The 19,493-nt window shown below is 52.0% G+C and overlaps 1 protein-coding gene across 1 annotated transcript in view; it reads right to left on the reverse strand.

Annotated features, from left to right (window-relative positions):
- Positions 1–4,907: 4,907 nt before the first annotated feature.
- LOC111146088 (TBC1 domain family member 2) overlaps positions 4,908–19,493 on the reverse strand; it is a 51,157-nt gene continuing 36,571 nt past the window's right edge. The window contains 7 exon segments of the mRNA XM_022501472.1: positions 4,908–5,453; positions 6,079–6,200; positions 6,961–7,146; positions 9,177–9,297; positions 13,374–13,850; positions 14,938–15,116; positions 19,343–19,453. Coding sequence (XP_022357180.1) covers positions 5,246–5,453; positions 6,079–6,200; positions 6,961–7,146; positions 9,177–9,297; positions 13,374–13,850; positions 14,938–15,116; positions 19,343–19,453 — 1,404 coding nt within the window. The 3' untranslated portion in view covers positions 4,908–5,245.

The following is a 19,493-nucleotide window of genomic DNA, read 5'->3' on the forward strand; positions in this document are numbered from 1 at the left end:
GTCCGGCTCCGGCTCCGCGCTCCTCACCGCCCGCCGAGTGCCCGCGCGCAGCTCTACCACCTCCTCCCCGCGCAGGCGGGAGGGCGGGGCCGATGGGCGGGGCTAGGGCCGGGCACGAGCCCCGCCCGCGCGCCCCGGGGCCGAGGGGCACCCCTCCTTTCCCACCCTCGCGGCCGCGCTCCTGGCCCCCAGGGACCGGTCTTGGGGCGGGCGCACGCGCACAGAACAGGCGCGCACAGCGCACACGCCGCAGTGATTGGGGCGGGCCGCCCGGCGCCCAAGCAGAGGCTGGGGGAAGCGAATCCGCCGCTCCCTCGCTGCGTGCCGAGGGGCAAGGAACTCGACCTCCCGAGCCTCCCTTCCTCCCCTGACCAAATGGAAACAGTAACTGTTTCCACGTCCGAGAGTGTTGGAGAATTAGACGAGACGACTTAATCTACCGGCCCGGCAAAGTGCACGCGCAGAGCCCGCCACGGGAGTGGCGCTTGGTAAACCCGGGCTGGTAGAGAAATTTCCAAGGCTTCCCAGTCGGCGGGGAGGAGCAGAGCAGGGAGGGCAGCTCAGTAACCGGGGGACTCCGTTCTCTCCGGAGCCAGGAGGGGGCGCTGCCGCCCGGTCTCGCCGGCTCTAGGGTCCTGAGCACACTAGGCAATGGGAGATGGGGAGATCCCGCCTTTTAATAATAAACGGCCACCTCACACTCACTAAGCCAGGCACTGTTCTAGGCACCGTAAAAGCATTACCTCACTTTACCGTCACATAAGCCTGTCAGGTTACACTATTACCTATTTTACAAATAAGAAAGCTGAGACACAGGTTAAGCACCTCGCTTGAGATCACACAGCTAGTCATCCACCCCAAGCAGCACGGATCCCAAGCCCAAGCTCAGAGCCACTTCATCACACCACCCCTCTTAGAAGAGCTCTTTGTTTTGTTCAGTTGTGTATCTCGGAGCACCTAGAACAGTAGCCAGCTCAATTCTGAGTGAGTAACAGAGCATACTATGTACTTTACGTATATTATTTCATTTAATCCTAGTGACCCTTTTATTTAGCTGCTATTATTACCCCCATTTTACAGGTAAGAATATTGAGACTTAGAGTGGCTAAGTAAGTGGGGGGCTCTTGAGTATCTTTTTGGAAAGAATAACCAGGGTCAAATCCTGCAACTTATTCAGTGTTCACTGGGCCACTCCCCCCACCGAGTTCCCTCCCCACTCCCCATCCCTCCTGTGTGTGGCCCTCAAAGCCCCGCCCTCCCCGCTCAGACAGAATTCGAACTTCAAGTATCAGCCTGAGTCGGGTATTTCATGTTTCAGAAAAGCATACGGAGAAGTCAGAATGTTGTGGGAGTTCCTTATATTTAATGGCTCAATATCACCTTTATTTTTAATTACTCCTGAGGGTGGGTGGACACCACCACCTTTCCAAGGCTAAGCTATCTGAATGTCCTAATTCACCTAGGGCTTGGGCCAGTATCTCAGGTCCGTCCCCCCAACCCCCACAAACTCTGCTCTACGAGGAAGTCTCTTCCTACAGCATCTCCATCTGTCTGAACCAAGGCATCCTTCTTCCAGGTTCGCCCCTTCCCAGGAAGCCTTCCTACATGCCCAGTGGGCGTGCCCTCCCAGCCTTACAGTTGCATCTTCTCCCCTGTGCCATGGTGGTGGATGGCTGGGACTGTGTGGGGGAAAGGCCAGTCTGGCAGGGACCTTTGGGGGCCACAGGCATATGGACTATTGGGAGGCCACTGGAGGCCTCTGCAGTAGACACAATCCAGGACCCTTTCTGGGGATGCTGCATGTGTGCATGCCTGTACACACACACACACACACACGTGTGTGTGTGTGTGTGTGTGTGTGTGTGTGTGTGTGTCTTTGTTCTCCTGCCTCTTATCCCCCTAACCCCGGTCCTTTTGAGGAGGGCTACCTCCCCGCTCAAGCTTATGAATTGCACACATTTTGAGGCCAGAGCAGGGTTGACCTGCCCAGGAGCCCCTAGTTAGAAAATCACACAATAGGTTTGGCCTCAAAGCTGGGCCCATCTGCCAGTATCTTCTACTGGGTGTTGGTTGAATGGGACAGGCCACCCCCTACCTTCCCTATGTGTCCACATGGCCAGTTTTGTCTAATCAATGCCATGTGCAGGACGAGAATGTGTGTGAGGAAGGGTGGCAAATTCTTCACCTACCTGCCCGACATGGAGCTTTCTGGGCACCATGGCCTGTGTTCTGGGAGGCTGAACGAAAAATGAGGGCACAGCAGTGCCTGGGGGGTGAGGTTCTGAGAGAGGGGGATGTTAGTGGAGTACAGGCATTCTGTAGAAGTCAGTGTGCACCTCCCACTTTGAGGCGGAGGTGGGGGCGTCTTCCAAAGTGCCCTTCAAGCCCTTCCTCCTCCTTTGAGGAGTCCCTTTATTTTTGAGGACATTGCCCCAGGGAGGTTCCCTGGGCAACTCCTGTCCCCTCCCCTATCCAATGCAGCATGGATGGCAGCTTGCTGGGGCCCTAGTGGCTGAGAGAGATGCTGTGAGCTGAGAGGTCCCATCCCCTGGGATAGGAGGGTGGGGCTGTGAGCAATCAGATCCTCCAGCTCTAGAAGGCCGCAGCCCCTGGGGATGGGGGGCAACAGCTGTGGTGCAGGGCCAGGAATCTGACACCACAGGTGGGCCCCAAGCACCCTTGGGGAAGAAGGGGGAGGAAGGGAAGGCAGCAGGAGCCACAGACCTTCTTGAGCTGTGACAGCCTCTACCCCCACCAGTCGCTGTGACAGCCTCCCTGTCAGGTGGATGCTTCTTCCATTTTCCTTTGCCTGGAGCTCTCCCATGGGGCCCTACACCCCTCAGGAAGCTAGAGGCCAGGCCTGTTCTCCTCCCCCCTGGATCCTTTGGTGGGTAGGCTCCAGAGGAAGCTGAGGTGAGCTGGAATGAACCCTCTGTGGTCTAACAGTTAGCACCTCTAGGGCTTGAGCATGGCTTAACCAGTGGCTGGCTGTGTGACTTTGGGCAAGTTGGTTAACCTCCCTGAGGCTTCACTGTCTTGTTTCTAAACTGAGCGCAGCCTGGAGTGAGCAGTGCTCTAGGACAGGCAGTTCTGATTCCCGGCTCCAGCTCTAAGCATCTCATTTCAGGGCTGGAGGAAGCCGGACCAGGGCCAGTCCTGTGGTCTCCAACCACCCCCACCACCCGCCCCCGGTGTATCAGAATGCCCCCACCCCCACAGGCTGTGGGGCACACGGCACCAGCGTTCTTTAAGAGCCACTTAGGTACAAATCAGAGGTTACTGGGGGCTGAGGGCTGGGTCAGCAGCAAAGCACCACCCCTTCCCCTAGTCTGGGAGGGGCAAGGCGGAGGCACCCAGCTGTGGGCGGAGCTGCTTCTCTTCCTGGGGGTTCGGAGGGGAGATGAAGGGGGAACAGGGAGAAAGGAAGGGTGGTGTGAATGAGCAGGAGAAGAAGGGGAAGGATGAGGGAAGGAGGAGAGGGAAGGAGAGGAAAGAGGCAGGACAGGGAGAGGAAGCAGGGGAGAGATAGGAAGGGGAGAGGGGGGTGTCATTTATCTGACAGGCCCTGTCTGATCTGGGGTTATTTTTTGTTGAGGAGGGAATTTGAATTTCAAGTCTGGACCAGAAGAACCTGAAGGTCATCTTTCCTGGAGCCTTGGGTCTTTTCAAAGCTGTCTGGGTGACGTTTCTCCCTGCTGGTGGTGGTGCTTTACTCTGTGCCAGGCACCAGCGTTGTGTCCTTTAGCCCTCCTGGGAGCTCTGGAAGGCTGGCCTTGTCTCCTCAGCAATGCCCTTAGGGGTACAGCACCCAGCCTGTTAGGGATGCAGCTAGGACCCCCGCAGGCTGCCTTCACACTTCACAAGATGCCATTTGGCGGTAAAAGGATCTCAGCAGATGTAAAAGTTTAGGAAAAATGAGGAAGGCTGTTAAGACCCTAGGTGGGGTGCTCACGGCAAAGCTGGGGCCCTGGGGCCAGCCAGCAGCCTCTATCATGTGGGAGGAAAGAACTCTGAACGTCTCTTCCCCCAAGCTCTGTGGGGGCACGGTGTCAGGGAACTGGGTGTCTGGTGCGCCAACACCTCAAAGTTCCAAGTAATAGGTGTGGTCTCCTTCCCAGCCCTGGACAGGAACCTCAGATCAGAACTGGAAGTTCCCATGCCAGAATCCCCCAGCCCTAGTCCTTCCTGCCGAAGACAAGACAACCCTCAGCCAAGGGTTCGCTGAGAAATGAGCAGCCAAAATCACTTGTGCAGCCTTGACCCCTGCCTTGAGGGGAACGGGGAGGCCTCCAACTGCTGAGGAAGGATCCAGAAGAGCCCAGAAGAACTGAAACCGAGTTCCTGCACACAGTGGGTGCCAAAAGAGCCGGTCCAGACTTGGCGACAGGCTGTAGCTCTGTCCCTCTCACCACCTTTTCCTCACCCTCAAGCCACTCACTTTTCAGAGAGGAGGGGACTCTTCTTGCCTGGGCCCGTGAAGCTGGCAGAGGGAGATCAGGTGTCTGGCACCTGACCCAGGGCTCTCTACCCAACCCCCACACCAAGTTCCTCTTGGTGTGGGCAGGAGTTTTTCCCTCAGAACCCCTCTTCCCAAAACGGGCTGTGAATGGAAAGGAGTGCATAGGTGCAAGGCTCAGGAAACGGGCTTCAGTGGACGGGAGCTGGGCCTGGGACACAAGCAGAACCAGCACTGGAGAGGTGCCATGGCCCAGGAGGACACCCCTGAAATGCACAGGGCCCTTGCTCCTCAGGAAACCAGGAGGGGGCGGGCCCTGCAGAGACACCCACAGAAACAGAACCCAGGGATGTCCCAGGCTGGGAAGGCCCTAGTGATGGGACACCCTGGGGCTCTGGGCCTACCCAGGAGGGGCTGGTGACTAGGAATCATTCAAATTCCAAAGCTTGTCAACTATTTCCAACATTTGCATTGTTTTATATAGATAAAACTTAGAGAATGTCCAGGTTACCCTATAAGACAGCATTCTTGCTTGTCTGTGTGCTAAAGTGCTCTGTGGAAGAAGAGAGAAAGGGGTGGCGTCCCTGGGTATGTGCTCATGAGTCCCAACCAATGGCTTCACAGCAGACAATGTTCTGATGAGGAGACTAAGGCTGAGAGAGGGGAAGGGACTTGCCCAGTGTCACATAGTGCTGGGGCTCATGGGCCAGACCCCTGTTCCATGGCCATTCTCCTTGGGGCCTGACAGCCAAAGGGGAGAAAGGGCTTTGGAAAGGGCAGGTGGCCAAGTCAGGCCTCCCCCTCCCCCTCGTCCTCACTGGTGCAACCCTCTGGCACCGCTGGGCCTTGGGAATTCCGAGTCTCCAAGTACTCGGCCTTCAGCTGTTCCAGCTCTCGCAGCTCAGCCTCTAGCCGCTCCCGGTGGGCCATCCGCAGCTGCCGCAGCTGCTTCATAGGGAAAGGGTTCATGTCGTTGAAGGCGATGTGCATCAGCTTCCTGGGGGGAGAGCACAGTTAGTCCAAAGCCAGGGCCCCACTGAGTCTGCATTCACTGGGCCTTCCCGGGCACCCTGCCATTCGTTCTGTCCATGTGGCTGAGGCTCACCTTCCAGGAAGAAAATAGTGAATAAGAAGACAACTCCCACCCAAAGTGATGTGTACTGAGGCAGGAAGAAGCTTAGGGCTATGGGAGTTCTAACTCAGTAAAAAAAGGTTTATCAGGGAAGTCTTCTTGGAAGAGGTGACATGTGAGTGGAGTTTTAAAGAACGAGTAGGAGTTGGCCTGGCAGCGGTAGAGGTGACAGGGAGGTGTTCTAAGTAGAAGAAAGTGCAAGGCCAAAATCCCAGAGGCCGGTGTCGAGCCAGGAACTCAAATAATTGTTTGGCAGGGAAAGGTGGGAAAGAAATGAAACTGCCTAGAGGCTTGAATGCCATGGTAAAGGGCGGACAGACCACAGGGCAGTGGGCTGTCCCTAAAGGTTTCTAAGCTGTAACGGAGAATCAGTATCACTAACAAATCTCCATTCAGCGAACACCTGCCTACCCTCGGCTATGGGTCCTGGGGTGCGTGTGGGTGGTGGGAGTGCTGGGTAGGCAGGGCCGGGGCGGAAGTGGGCTCTCACTGGCTGTTGCAAATGGTCTTGGTGAAGAAGCGCAGGTACTGGTAGATCTCCAGGGCATCTTGCAGTCTCAGGATCTCCTCCTCATTGTACTTGAAAATGGCCAAGGCATAGCGGAATATCACCTGGGGGGCAAAGTGGGGGTTCAGGTGGGGCACGAGTCGTGGGGCCAGGGCAGGTAATCCCCAGGGGGAGGAAAACCCCCATACCCAGAGGTTGAAAGCTTGGGTGCGGGGTGGCTGAGGGGCAGGGGCAGACAGTGCAGTGTGGAACCTGGGCATGGGGATTGAGTCCTGGCTCTGTCCTGCCTTGTCGCAGGGCCTTGGTTGAGGTGCTACCCTGTTGGACCTAATGGGGGAAATACTGTCTTTACATGGGGTCAAACAGAGTAAACCAGGAGTCAAACAGAGTAACAGATCTGAAGGTGCTCTGTACACTGCAGTACGTTATCAACCACCATGGGGAAACTGGGGTGGTCACAGGGAGGCCTGCCCAGGGTCTCCTAGAAAGTAAGAGGCAAAGCTGGGACCCTACCCACATGTCAGACTCCCAATAGGGGGCTCAGTCCAAACAGGAGGAAGAGAAGGAGAGGCCCGGGTGACTGGATAGGCAGCGGAGAGAATAGGGATGGGCCTCCTGGATCATGGCCATGCCTCTTCCCTAGGGAAAGGAAATTCCCCCAACTTTAAGACACATCTTCAGAGGCAGAACCACCCCTTCTCCTTCGGTGCAAAGCACTTTAGTTTACAAAGCCACGCTCCCCCAGAGGCCCTCAACAGCCCTGCCAGGGGAGGGCTGTCTTCCCATTCTCCGGGGCGGAGGGGAGACCCAGAGGGCTGCAGGGCTTTGCTCAGGACTGTCCTGCTGACCCCGGCAGGGCCCCACCTTGGTGCCCTCATATAGGAAGGCGTCCCAGACCCGGAGAAGGATGTTGCTGATGAGACTGTCTGCAAAGACCACGAGGAACCAGTTGAAGGTGAGGAAGGAGAGATCCACGCGGTGCTGCCCCAGGTGAGCCATCAGCCTGGGCAGCTTCTCCAAGAGGAGGTCCTGGAGCACCCGCTGGTCCACCTGGGAGCCAGAGAGAGAGGGCTTGTCGGGGCCATCCTAGAGAAGGGGCTGCCTCCCTCCCTGCCTGGCCTTCCCACTCAGTCCTGGAGTTATGTCCCCCAACTCCCACCACCGCCCCGGACCCCACAACCCTCAGCCCCAGGCAGCACAGAGTGCCTAGAGGAGCTGGGGCCTCCCATGGCCAGGAGACAGGCACAACGACACAGCCCCCTGCTGCTCCCAGCACAGGCTGGCAGTCTTCTGGGCTGGAGCATTGGGCTCTGGGCTGGAGGTCTCTGTGGGCTAAGTTCTTAGTGGTGTTTTGGCCCATTTACCCTCCTGAACCCGAAGCCAAGCAGGAGTTCAGACTTGTATCGGCTGACACCATGGCCCCTTCTGTACCTTCATTTTGGGCCTGACATAAAAGCTGTGCACTGTACCCAGCTCAAGACCGAGGGTGATTCACTGACCCTAAGATGTCACAGAACCTGCCGAAGGAGTCACAGATTTACTGACGTGATGTCTGGGATTTATTTCAAGATCACCAAAGCAGGAGGAGTGGGTGGGAGTAGAGATGGAACAGCAGTTGGGTGCCTGGGTTGATAATTATTCAAACTGGGTGATAGATACACGGAGGTTCATATATGATTTTCTCTATTTTTTTGTACAAAGTTTTCTACACAAAAAAATGAGGAAAAAACTCTCCAACAACCCCACACCACCACACTGGTTATACAACACACCTCAATTTTGGAGATATTAAAGCATGACCATAAAATATGGAACATTTCCCAGCCTGCCTTGCAGTGAGAGGTGCCATGTGACATAGTTCTGACCAATAAGGTGTAAGCAGCACCTGCCAGGCGGGAGAGCTGTGGGAAGTGGAGCCCACGCCCGCCTCGCACCCTCTGCTTCTTCCAGCCTGAACCACGGCCACAGTGGCAGAGGTGGTACAGCTGTCCTGTGACCCTGAGCGGGGGGCTGAAAGCAGTATGTGAGTGATGGCAGAGCAGTGTGCTTGAAGGGGACTTCAGCTTCGTCATTCTCAGGGAAATGGGCCACCCCTTGAGCCACCATGAGGTTGGGCCTCCCTTTCTGTTTCATCACCTATTCCCTGGCAACTCCTCAGTCTCGATCTCCGGCCCTGACCTTCCTCCTTCACACTGGTCACCCACGTGTCCGCTGACCTTCCTGCCCAGGTGGGTGTCCCACAGGGGCAATCAGTGTTGGGCGATCATAACAGGAGAGGAACAGGGTGGGTGGGCAGGAAGTGACTTGGTAGGTTCGGGGTGGGAAGTGAGAAAGTCCCCTCTGCATGGCACGTCTGCATAAAGGAGACAGCGTGGGAGCACCAGGGCCCGGGTGAGGGGTGAAGTGAGAGAGGATATGGGAGATCGGAAATGGTTTCACATTTACACCTGTCAACAAGCCCAAGAAGAAGTACTCCCACCCCAAAACAGACAAACTGGGGGTTCAGAGCGGGGAGGCCACAAGGCCATGCAGTTGGCCAGGGGAGGGGTGGGCTCTGGATCTAGCTGCACCTGACTCTAGGGCTGGCTGGGGCTCAGAGTGAGAGGGCAGCGAGGATGGAGGCAGCCGTGCTTCTTGGGAGGCTGTGACGAGCGTGTGCAAAGACTCGTCCCCACCTCCCACCCTGAGCCCCACTTCCACCCACCTGACCTCGGTTTTGAAATTCTTTACTGGCAAAAAGCAAGAGATTCTAGATTGTCTTCTCCTCCCCCCGCCAAGAAACCATTTCTGAAAAGAACAAAACAAAAACACAACCCCCCCAAACCATTTCTCACGACCTAGTGTCACCACTGGAATAACAACAATCTACACCGTGGGCAGGGCCCCCACAAGTCTAAAGCCCGCCAGCTCACCCGAACTGCCCACAGGTCTGGGGGAGAGGTTACTGGCCCCTTGAGCAGAGGGAGAAATGGAGGCCTACGAGCTTCCTGACTCTTCTGAGATTCACTGGCTTGAAGGAACTACTCCAGGGGCACCAACCCATGTGGCCTCTAAGTCCTGGCCATCCCTGCCCTGCTCACCTGGGATGACGTCAGTGTCTTGCTGTAGTAATCAGCCGGCATGATGGTCTCCACAATGGCCACCAGACACCAGAAGGCACTCTCCTCCTCCTCCAGGACGAGCAGAGCAATGGCCGCCAGTCTGGAATGGGAGGAAAGGAGGCCTGGGGTGATGTGTAGAAGCAGCAGCTAGGCAGAGGGTGGCAGAGGTAGACCTCTGGTCCAACCCAACTCCCTAACCAGGCTATTGTTCCGGCACCTGGGGTGAGATGAATGTGCTTTGGGGGAGGACTACAGAGGGGGTTTCCGGAGCAATGGGGGGATCTGAGTCTCTAAGGAAGGGTTCTGGAGTCCCATTACCTAGGTATGAATTCTGGCTCTGCTGTTTCCTGGCTGGGTGATCCTGGGCAAGTTCCTAAACTTCTCTGAGGCTCAACCTCCTCATAATAATCACGGGACTGTTATGAGGATGAATGAAGTTAGCACGAGATAACTGCCCTGCTTAAGAACCGACACTAATGAGTGCTTTATGAATGTGAGCTGTCCTCATTTAATAGCCACAGGCTTTGAGACCTTGACAAGTGTGTTAACCTCTCTGAGCCTTATTTTCATCATCTGTGAAGTAGGATTAACAATCTCTACCTCCCAGGGCTGTGTGGCATTTGGAGCGAGAAGGCAGATTTACAGTGCCTTGCTAACGATCTGGCATATAGCAGAAGCTCAATACACAGAATTCTTTCTCTCCTTTGCTTCCTGAACTCCCCCCAAAGTTATCACAAGGCTCTATTGAGATCATGGTAAGAAAGTAAGAAACCCACAGGGCTGAGCAGGGATGTCGGTCTAGAGGAAGTATTGTTTTCTCTACTTCTCCCATCTTTCCTGGCAGGTCTCACCCACAGTCAATCCAGAAATACATTTCCCAAGATACAGTGGTCTCTCAAGATGCTAGGTGAACACAAGGTCCCAAATTCAAAAAATGTTTGGGAAATGCTACGTACTCTAGCCCCCTTTTAGAGGCTGATGATATACAACATCTTCCTAAAAGCCTCTGAGAAATTCTGCAGTGACAAAACCCTATGTGACTCTAACCCAAGGCTGTCCAGTAGAGCTAGGGAGCCCCTTTTGTACAGTGTACCCACTGAACACCCTTAGGGAGATGCCACCTTATAGTAGTGTGAAGCCTCACACTCTTGCTGGGCTTAAAGAACACATTTCATTGTCCAGCTAGTTTTCCTTCTCTGGACTCTTACTAGACTGGATTCATGATCTCCAATCTCAGTTCTGAGTTTCACACTGTTTAAAGAAACAGGGTCAATTCTCCAAAGGAAAAAGAAACCCCTTTTCTCTCCCCAGTACATTGGGAGGAAATTTCTTTCCACTCTGGCTAAAATATCTGTACAAACCCTCCTGAGTCTGAGCTGAGTGGAGGAAAGGAAGAGTCACAGGTTTTTTGGGCAACAGGGAGCTCTCCCCTCTCAAAGTTGGGGAAGGGGGTCTTCTGAGGTCATTTAGTTCCAGGATAGCAAATGTGTGAAACACTAGCCACCACTCTCTCTTGTCTATGTCCAGGGAAGACGTAACTAATCATTGTGCTCTTTCCCCTGACTCTGGAGGCTGCCTCAGAAACTCACAAGACAGGGCTCCAGGCAGGTGCTTCCTGCTGGTCATCCTCGGTCTAGATAAACTTACTGCAGATAGGAAGACTGAGTCCTGGAAAGTAGAACTCACTTGCTCGGGGTCACAGGGTCAGTTTAGCAGAGTGGAGATAGAACCCAGGGCTCCCCAAGTCCAGCCTGGTGTTTTCCCCACCCCACCCCATCCCACTGGAGCCTTGGGACGTGCTCAGTCCAGGAGCTGGATGCAGACACCAGCACAGACTTCTGCACACATTGAAAGGTCAGTAGAGAGAGGCTGCTGGTACCAACCAGGGCCTACCAACTGCTCAGGGCTGCAGCCAGACTCCAACCTAAGGCATCCAGGCTCCAACCTAAGGCATCCAGGCTCAAGTCGGTCTGCAAAGGAGGTAATGTGGTGATGTGGGAAAGAAACAGCTATTTCTAACGCACTCCACTTATATTTTAAAGAGAATTGGCTTTAAAGTTTTTGCCCTAAATTAGCACTGTATCATTACTATGATATCTGTCACCCTATAAACAGGATGATTTGAAAGACAAAATAAAATAAAATAAAATAAAATAAAATAAAATAGAACTAAACAGGCTGGGGACGCCTGGGTGGCTCAGTAGGCTAAGTGAGCTGTCTTTGGCTCAGGTCATGATCCCAGACTCCTGGGATCGAGTCCCACATCGGGTTCCTTGCTCAGCAGGGAGCCTGCTTCTCCCTCTGCCTCTGCCTGCCACTCTGCCTGCTTGTGCTCTCTCTCTCTCTCTGACAAATAAATAAAATCTTAAAAAAAGAAAGAAACAGGCTGATTTGTTGCAGGGTCTTATGGGACACCATGCACGCTGTCCTACCGGCTGCCACTAGATGGCGGCTCTCAGACAAGTGAAAGGGGCCCGCCCGCAGGGTGGGGTTTAAAGGGCTCCACTCTCCACGGGTGAAGGGGCTCCTCCCATTATAAGTAACTTTCGATTTTAAGCAATAATATGAATATTTGCCTAAACATCAATTATCAGTTAAAAAAAGCATTCAGAGAAACAGTTAAAGAAATAATCCTGGGTGTCACCCCACCTCCATCTGTTTTTCCTACATGCCCCTCCATAGCCTTCATGCTGCCTTTTTCCACACAGGGAGAAGCTTCTTTTCTTCTGGGAGGTTCATCTCAAGACCCTTCCCGCTACAGGATTTCCTTCTAACCCTCCAGCTTAGATTAGCTGTGCTGTGCCTTAACTCTGAATTTCCAGTAACTGAACATGTATATATGCTCAATTTCACCCAATTTATGCTGGAAATCAGGCTCGAAAATCTCTACCCTTAGGAATCATTCAAATTTGAGCAGGGACTCTCTGAATGTTTATTCTGTGTTAAATAAATGTCACACACCGCCTCTGGGGGTGGGGGCAGAATGTCTTATGTAAATTTCACTTGAGTATATGCATGTTTAAATTGAACTGAGTCAAAACTTGCTTTAGAGAATATCTGAAATTATGTAATCCCTATCAAGACAGCTGGGGGGCATCCATGAGAGTCCTGAAGTACTGGAGGGGGCAGCCCTAGCAGGTGACCCCACCCCACCTCCACTCCCAAACCCTTCCATCCTACTGTTGGACCAGAAGCAGAAATGAATCCAGGCTGGGTCAATCACATTCCTTCCTTTGGGAATTTCGGCCTGGAACACGAGAGTATTGACCAGTGGGAAGATTTGCTGAAAAGGCTCCAGACTCTGGGGCTGAGGTCTCCATTCTGACAGCCTCGAGGGGCCCTAAATGTCCAAAGAATGGCAGACAGAGGCTGGTCTGAGAAAAGGAAGCAGACATGTAGAGCAAGTGAGGCCAGAGATGAAGCAGCCCCATGTAGGGGCTACAGAGCAGGACTGTAGTGCTGCACAGCCTGGGGAACTTGTCCCCACAGCACCCCTGGGGTTGTGTAGTGCTGTGGCCTGCAGGAGAGAGGAGATGCCTTGGTTTCTAATGACCATCTGGTCTTGTCCTCTACTGCCTTTCTTTCTTTCTTTCTTTCTTTTTTTTTTTTTTTTAAGATTTTATTTATTTGACAGGGAGAGGAAACACAAGCAGGGGGAGTGGGAATGGGAGAAGCAGGCCCTTCACTGAGCAGGGAGCGTGACGTGGGGCTCCATCACAGGACGCTGGGATCATGACCTGAGCTGAGGGCAGACGCTTAATGACTGAGCCACCCAGGTGCCCTGTTGTCCTCTATTTTCTTTTCCCGGCTTTTATGAACTTCTGCTGTGACATTTACCAATTCTCTTTTTCTTGGGCTCCCTCAAATGGGTTTTGTTTAAAGTAAATGATCCTTGACCCAGACAGTTCTGCACTATGTGAGCTGAGCTGTGCACTACAGAATTCCAGGGGACCGTTCACAAGGCTGTCCTGTATGAGTGGCACCACCCTGAACACGAGCCAAAGGAGAGAGCAAGGCATGAGGAGCCCCTCCATCTTGAACATGTCCATGTTGTCCCCATCTGTATGGTAGGAATCAAGCCTCCTGGACTCACCTCTCCAGGTTCTTGGGAGGCTTCAAAGAGACAGAGGGGTACTGTAAAGAACCTTGTGCCCTCCCTAGGGCTTTAATGCTCACCTGTTTAGGCCCTGGCAGTAGCCGATGGTGGGGTTCTGCCAGGAGAAGGCCAGCAGCACCCGGCGTAGCTTGTCGGGGAAGCTGGAGGTGGGACAGGTGAAGTGCTTGTTGTTGGGGAAGGTCCGGTTCAGGTCCAGCTCGATCTGGCGGGCGGCAGGGTGCTTGCGGACCTGGCCCTGGCTCAGTAGCGCCTGGTAGCGGCCGGGGCTCTGCAGATGCCGGACGCGGAGGTGGACCAGCCACTTCCAGACACGCGGCCGGTGCTCTCGGGGCACACCTGCCCGCAGCAGCTGCTTGAGCTCGGCCGAGGGAGCAAGATCACCCAGGGCAGCCCAGCGCTCCCGCAGCGGCCGCTCCACGGCCTCATGGGCCAGCAGGTAGTGGGAGTGCACCTCCAGCGCCTGGATCTTGGCCAGCAGCTTCAGGTCTTCCATCTCGTAGTTGGGCACCGTCAGGAAGCCATACTCATCATACTCACTGCCAGCAAAAGCCTATGTTAGCAGCACCTTGCAGAGCCCTTTCCTGGACAAGGGGCAGGACAAGGGGGGCCCAAGGGGGGACCCCAGGCAAGCTTCCTGCCTGGGTTTCACGGTGGCTTAGCCATGCAGCTTTGGGCGGGTCACTTCAGTTCTCTGAGCTTCAGTTTGCTCATCTTTACAATGAGTAGAAGAATTCCTGCTCTGCCTCATGAAGACCCGTTGATATCTTCTGTTGTAAAATGCTCGGGGCCTAGACAGTGCCTGGTGCACAGTAAGAGCATAGTAAGTGCATCTGTGCAAATATAAAGGACCCTCTTATTACTCCATGAGGCCTTAGGCTCAAGGAGTCTGGCACTGCCAATACAGAATCCCACATTCACAGAGAGTACGATGGATGGGGAACAGGCAGCGGCAGTGACAAGCAAGATGGGAGAACTGGGGGTCCATTCCAGATGGCCTTTCGCTGAGTTCACAGTTCTTTGCCCTCACTGTGTGCTCTGCATGTGCTGTCTCATCAAATCCGATCCTGCAAAGCGGGGATCTTAGCCCACATCTGATGGAGGCTGAATATGTGGCCCAGAAAGGTAAAGTGACTTGTCCAAGATCACATCATGAGAGAGCCCGGTCTGGCTCCAAAGCCTGGGCTCCTTCCCCTGGGCCACGCAGCCTCCGGGGGCCCTTGGATCCCACCCACAGCCCCTTCTGTTATATTTAACTGCCCCTGCTCACGTGCTCAGCAAGGACCTGGCTCAGGGAAGGCAGTGGGCTGGTCTCCCTCCTCCCCTCTCTGACAGGCACCTCAGGGAGGCAGCCTGGGGAAGCAGAAAAAATGGTGCTCTCAGGGGTAGACCCAAGTCAGCCGCACAAACAGGCTGTGTGGCCTTGGGCAAGGGGTGGCCTCCTCTGAGCCTGCATCACCCCAACTGTAATATGGGGCTCATGCCAAGAGCATGCTTGTTTATCTGAAGATACGAGAAAGTAAGGGGAGTGCAGGGCTTGTATGTGATCAGCAGGAGCCAGCACCAGGGCGGGGGCCCCTCAGGTCACGTAGACCAAGAGCCGCCCTCGCTGGCTGCCGGGCTCACCTGACGGGGCTCAGCTCCACGCCTTCGGCCGAGGCCTCCCTGGCTTCGCACTGCAGCGCCTCCTGGATGAGCTGCCTGAGCAGCTCGGCGCACTTGCCCCCCGCGGCCTCCTGCAGCCTCCGCAGCCCGGCCAGGTACTTGCTCTCCACCTGGCAGTTCTTGGCTTGAAGGTAGGCACACTGTGGAGGGCGGGGAGTGGCTGTCAGGCCATCTGCTTGGCCCCCCCCCCCCGCCCCCCACGAGGCCTGAGCAGCTGCAGGCAGCAAAGCCCTTCTCCAGCGGCATCTCCCACCCCGTTCCCACCCCCAGCCCATCACCTAAGGGGAAGGAGATGGGCCCCAAACCCAAGGGTTTATAGCAAAGCACAAGCAGCTCCAGGCTGGACAGCCAGGCCCAGGGCTGCAGGTAGATTCCAAAGAAAGAGGGGAGAGGTGGGCTGGGGCATTGTGGGTTCTTGCTGGGGACTGCAAGTCCCATCCTGCTTCAGCCACTGCTGGCTGGGGGACCTACGGCAAGTTGCTTAACCTCTCTGTGCCTCAGCTTCTTCATCTAAACCATGGAAATAATAGAGCCTGCCCCAGGACTCTGGTGAGGATTAGGCGAGCGGCTGTGTGTAAACCCCTCCCAGGGCACCTGGCCTAGAGCAGCTCTCTGCAGTGCTACTACTGAGCAGTGCCTAGGAGAGGGCCACGAGCTCTGGCCACTGCCCTGCCCCTTCTGCTTCTGCAGTCTCAGCTCTCTCCATTCCTCCAGCACACCACCTCCCTCCCACCGGTGGCCTTCCTGTGTACTCCCTGCCCCGGTTTTGAACTTTTGTATTTCTCTTTCCATAAGCTGGGTGTGCTGAGCAAGTCAGGTCATTTTCCTGGGCCCACTTTCCTTCTGTGTAAGCCAGACAGGAAAAGTTGGCCTCAGTGCATCGCCGTGACCTCCAGACCAGCCTGGCTCCTGTCTTGTCCTGGGGTGGCAGAGGGCGAACCTCCAGGCCATGGCTGCCTCTGGGCCATGGCTGCCATTCTGCTGCACTCCTGCCCAGGGTTACCATCTCCAAACATTAGCTGAGCCCCAGCTTCAGGCCATCACATTGCTTTTGCCGCATCCCCTAAGTTTTGGTGTTATGTTTTCTTTTTCTTTGGCTTTTAAGTATTTTCTAATTTCCCTTGTAATTTCCTCTTTGACTCATCGTTGACAAGTGTGTTGCTCAATTTCCACAAGTTTGTGAATTTTCCATTTTTGCTTCTGTTATTGATTTCTAACTTCATCCTGTGGCAGTTGGAGAAGATACTTAGCATGGTATCTATCTTTTTAAATCTACTGAGACAGAATTTGTGGCCCAACATATGGCTTGCCCTGGAAAATGTCCCATACACACTTGAGGAGAATATGTGTGCTATTGTCACTGGGTAGAGTGTTCTGTGCTATGCCTGTTGGATCCAGTTGGTTGACTGTGTTCTTCAAGGCCTCTATTTCCTTACTTATTTTCTGTCTGGTTGTTTTAACCATTACTGAGAGTGGGGATACTAAAATGTCCAACTATTATCGTAGAATTATCTACTTCTCCCTTCAGTTCTGTCCATTTTCGCTTCGTATATTTTGCTGGTCTGTCATTAGTTGTGTAAATTTTAATGACTTGTATCTTTTCTCTGTATTGAACCTTTTATTAACATATAATGTCTTTTGTGGTCCTTTGTAACTTCAAAAAAATTTAAAGTCTCTTTTGTCTGATATAGCCACCCTGCTCTCCTTTGATTACTGTTGAGTGGAATATCTTTTTCTAACCTTTCACTTTCAATCCATTTGTGTCTTTGGATCTACAGTGAGTCTCTTGTATACAGCATATTGTTGGATCATGCGTTTTTATCCATTCTGTCAATCTCTGTCTTTTACTTGGAGAGTTTAATCCATTTACATCTAAAGTAATTATTTGATAAGAAGAGACTTCTGTCCTTGTGCTATTTGGTTTCTATGACTTATAGCATTTTTTGTCCCTCATTTCCAACATTACTGCCTTTTTTTTTTTTTTTAGAGATTTTATTTATTTGACAGAGAGAGATCACAAGTGGGCAGAGAGGCAAGCAGAGAGAGAGAGAGAGAGAGGAGGAAGCAGGCTCCCTGCCAAGCAGAGAGCCCAATGTGGGACTGGATCCCAGGACCCTGAGATCATGACCTGAGCTGAAGGCAGAGGCTTAACCCACTGAGCCACCCAGGTGCCCCACATTACTGCCTTTTTTGTGTGTTGATATTTTGTAGTGAAATGTTTAAATTTCCATTTCATTTCCTTTTGTGTACATTCTATAGCTATTTTCTTTGTGGCTACCATAGGGATTACTTTAAAATTCTAAAGTTATAACATCCTAATTTGAATTTATACCAGGTGAACTTCAATAACTTGCAGAAACTTTGTTCCTTTATAGTTTTACCCCTACTCTTTTGTTGTTATCACAAAATACATCTTCACACATTGTAAGCCCCAAAACATAAAGTAATAATACTTTTAAATGCAGTGGTTTCCAAAATTAGGTAGAAAACAAGATGTGGAGTTATAAACCAAAGTTGTTGTAATACTAGCTTTTGGATTAATCATTTAAGAAATGTATTATACTCTTAAATTGTAGAGAAAACAAAAGTGGAATTACAAACCACTTTTATCATAATACTAGGTTTATGGGACGCCTGGGTGGCTCAGTTGGTTAAGCCGCTGCCTTCGGCTCAGGTCATGATCCCAGGGTCCTGGGATCAAGTCCTGCATTGGGCTCCTTGCTCGGCAGGGAGCCTGGTTCTCTCTCTGCCTCTGCCTGCCACTCTCCCTGCTTTTGCATTCTCTCTCTCTCTCTTTTTCTGAAAAATAAATAACTAAATAAATAAAATTAAAAAAAAAATAATACTAGGTTTTATAACTGCCCATGTATTTACCTCTACTGAGGATTTTGTTTCTTCATATACCCTGAGTTACTGTCAAATGTTACCTTCCAGGACTGTCCAAGTATTTCTTGTGGGGCAGATCTAGTGGGAACAAAGTTTCTCAACTTTAGTTTCTCTGAAAATGTCTAATTTCTCTCTCATTTTTGGAAGAAAGTTTTGCCAGATATGGACTCTTGGTTCACCATTTTTTGTTTGTTTTTGTTTTTTTGAATATATTGGCCTACTGCCTTCTGGCCTCCAAAGTTTCTGATGAGAAATCCACTCATGATCTTGAAAACTCCTTGTATGTGAGGAGTTGCTTCTCTTTCTGCTTTCAAGCAATCTCTTTGTATTTGGCATTCAAAAGGTTGATTGTAATGTGTCTCAGTGTGGATTTCTTCAAGTTTATCTTACTTGAAGTTTGTTGAACTTCTTGATTGTTTGTATTCATGTCTTCATCAAATTTGGGAAGTTTTCAGCCTTTATTTCTTCTCATATTCTCTCTGCCCCTTTCTCTCTCGCTTCTCCTTCTGCAACAACTATACTGTAAAGGGTATGTTGGTCTGCTTAATGGTGTCTCACAAATCACTTAGGCTCTGTTTACTTTTCTTCAATCCTTTTCCTTTCTGTTTCTCAGACTGAATAATTTCCACTGTCCTATCTTCAAGCCCACTGATTCCTCCTGTCTGCTGGAATCTACCTTTGACTCGCTCCAGTGAATCTTTCATTTCAGTTACTGTACTTTTCAGCTCCAGTATTTTTTTTTTTATTCTTTGTAGGTTTTCTAACTCTTTGATATTTCTATTTTGTTCATATATTTCTTTCTTGACTCTCCACATCTTCCTTTAGTTCTTTGAACACCTTTAAGACAACTGTTTCAAAGTCTTTGCCTGGTATTAGCCAGTACCAGGTCTTTTTCAGGGGTAGTTTCTATTGATTTATGTTTTTCCTTCAAATGGGCCATACTTTCATGTATCTTCGTATGCCTTCATATTTTTTTTGTTGTTGAAAACTGGACATCTGAACACTAGAAATCAGATTCTCCCAATCTGAGAAAAAACTGTTTTTGTTTTTTGATTGTTATAGGCTATCTATGTGCTAAGGATAGCCTAAGGTGTAAACTTAAGTTCTCAAGTCTTTTCTGAGCCTTTCCCTGGATGTGCAAGGCAGTTGTTTTGGAATATCTAGTCTTTAATAACTGGCTCCCAAAACGCAGGGGGAAAAGAGAGAAATGAATGGGGGAGGGGAAGAGTGGCAGCCCTTTGAATCCTTCAGAAGTTACTCTGGCCAGGAGGGGAGGTGCATTGATGGCTGCCTGCCTCTTCATCGGCATTTCTGTGATCAGAAGCAGCAATCAGCACAGCACAGATGCCTGAGGCTGGAAAGACAGCTCGTAAGGGGCACAGTCCAGAGGTAGCACAGTTGATAAGGACAGAGTCATACAGGGGTGAGAAGCTGAGGGACCGAAGGATGGCTGGGCTTGGAGACGGACTCCAGCTCTTACCTTCATCAGGAGGGTCTTCTCCTTTTCAGCCACCCGTCTCCAGATCTTTGTGACCTGGTGGATCTCGGAGTTGAGGAAGCGGTTCTGGGTCCGATAAGCTTCCATGTCATCCTGGAAAAGAGACCAAAGCATTTGATGAGTTGCACCGCAA

Source organism: Enhydra lutris, unplaced genomic scaffold (genome assembly GCF_002288905.1).
Source record: "Enhydra lutris kenyoni isolate GAN:26980312 unplaced genomic scaffold, ASM228890v2 scaffoldscaffold13, whole genome shotgun sequence".
Taxonomy (NCBI): domain Eukaryota; kingdom Metazoa; phylum Chordata; class Mammalia; order Carnivora; family Mustelidae; genus Enhydra; species Enhydra lutris.